The sequence below is a fragment of the Octopus bimaculoides genome, chromosome 24 (assembly GCF_001194135.2).
Source record: "Octopus bimaculoides isolate UCB-OBI-ISO-001 chromosome 24, ASM119413v2, whole genome shotgun sequence".
Taxonomy (NCBI): Eukaryota; Metazoa; Mollusca; class Cephalopoda; order Octopoda; family Octopodidae; genus Octopus; species Octopus bimaculoides.
The window spans coordinates 33412539-33414605 of record NC_069004.1 but is presented as its reverse complement, the minus strand read 5'-3'; the positions used below and the strand labels follow the sequence as shown (position 1 = coordinate 33414605).

The 2067-nt window shown below is 40.8% G+C and overlaps 1 protein-coding gene across 2 annotated transcripts in view; it reads right to left on the bottom strand.

Annotated features, from left to right (window-relative positions):
- Positions 1–321: 321 nt before the first annotated feature.
- The window catches only part of LOC106873784 (myosin regulatory light chain 12A), a 13883-nt gene continuing 12137 nt past the window's right edge, over positions 322–2067 (bottom strand). For both annotated transcript variants that reach the window (XM_014921305.2, XM_014921297.2), the window contains exons 2-4: positions 1833–1950; positions 1332–1572; positions 322–623 (exon numbers count right to left, since the gene is read on the bottom strand). In XM_014921305.2, coding sequence (XP_014776791.1) covers positions 409–623; positions 1332–1572; positions 1833–1934 — 558 coding nt within the window. In that variant the 5' untranslated portion in view covers positions 1935–1950 and the 3' untranslated portion in view covers positions 322–408. The remainder of the gene's footprint in view (positions 624–1331; positions 1573–1832; positions 1951–2067) is intronic.

Below are 2067 nucleotides of genomic sequence, written 5' to 3'. Positions count from 1 at the left end.
TATATATATATATATATATATATATATATATATATGTATACACAATGGGCTTCTTTCAGTTTCCGGATGATGATGATGATAGAAAAAATATAAGTATTGGCATCGATTCATTCGACTAAAAATTCTTCAAGGCGGTACCTCAGCATGGCCACAGTCTAATGGCTGAAATAAATAAAAGGTAAAAGATATAATCATTTTACATCCATTTTTCTTTGCCTGCATGGGTTGGATGAGTTGTCACTAACCCTGGATCCTGCCACTTGCTGCATTCCTTTCTCATCTCTTTTGTCGGGTAATTTTGAAACAGAACAAAAGAAACAATGTTATTTCATGGATTTATTAAAAGAAAAAAAAAAAAGATAAAAGTCCTCGTTAAAAAAAAAAAAATAATTAAAGCTAAAAACCAGTTCAGGTTTCTGATTGGTTAACTGGAGGTTGCTGTATTGTGGGAATTTCATCTTCTTTCTCATTGGCACCATGTTTCAGAGTTCTTGTGAACTCAAGGTAATCAAACTTGCCGCCTTTGATTGGAGCGCCGTGGAAGAGCTCATCGACCATTTCTTCGGACCATCGGTCTCCCATGGTAACCAGACATTCTCGCAGATAGTCTTCGTTGATGTGACCTAAAAGTGGGAGAAAAAGCAAAGGAGAAATAAATTGTTTCAAGCGAAATCGGGATGGCACCTGTGCCCAGCGTCGCGTTTCTGGCACTTGTGCCTGTGACATGTGTAAGGACTTTTGAGCAAGATCGTTGCCAGTGCCGCTGGACTGGCTCTTGTGTGGGTGGCACGTAAAATACACCATTTTGAGTGTGGCCGTTGCCAGTGCCTCCTTACTGGCCTTCGTGCTGGTGGCACGTAAAAGCACCCACTACACTCTCGGAGTGGTTGGCGTTAGGAAGGGCATCTAGCTGTAGAAACTCTGCCAAATTAGATTGGAGCCTGGTGTAGCCATCTGGTTTCACCAGTCCTCAGTCAAATCGTCCAACCCATGCCAGCATGGAAGGCAGACGTTAAACGATGATGATGATGATGATATATATATAAAGGTTTCTCTCAGTTTCCATCAATCAAATCTGTGCACAAGGCATCGGTAAGATAGGGGCTATTGTATAAGATACTTGCCCAAGGCACCATGCAGTGGACCCCAGAGGTTCATGTGAACCCCCAAGGCTCATGTCGACCCCCAAAGTTCATGTGGATGCCCAAGCCTCATGTAGACCCCAAGGCTCATGTGGAACTCCAAGGCTCATGCGAACCCCAGTTGAGAACCACCCAGCTACAGAAATTTAATAATAAAAAAAACAAAGCAAAAGCTCAAAGCATGTTTACCTGAATTTTCAAAATCGAAACAAGCGAAAGCATTTTTGATCACATCTTCAGGGTCTGTACCATTAAGTTTTTCACCGAACAATGTAAGGAACATTGTGAAATTGATAGGACCAGGGGCTTGGTTAATCATCATATCAGCCTCATCTTCTGTGGGGTTTTTGCCAAGAGATGTCTGGATGTCCAGCAAATCATCTCTGTCAACATAACCATCTCTGTTCTGATCAATTATGTTGAAAGCTTCCTGCAACAGAAATTATTATCATAATTATTGTTATACGGCCGACTTATCTTTCATCTTTTTAAGGGCGATAAAATAAGTACCAGTGAAACACTGGGGTCAATGTAAGCGACTGGTCCCCTCCCCACAAAATTTCAGGCTTTGTGCTTTTAGTAGAAAGGATTATCATCATCATCATCATCACCACCACCACCAATACCTAAAACAAGTAAAAAAAAAAAAATAAAAGACAAAGGGAAACCATGATTGATTGTTTTACCAACCTTGAATTCCTGAATTTGTGCTTGGTTGAACATGGCAAACACATTGGACGTGTACCGCTGAGTGCGGTTCCGCTTTCCCTTTCGGCTCTTTTTGGTTGACATCTTGAATGGAGGTTGGCTGTAAATTAAAAAGTAAAAACAAAAATAAAAACAAGGTTCAAAACAACAAACCATCATCATCATTGTCATCGTTGTCATCGTCATCATCATCATCATCATCACCACCACCACCAAT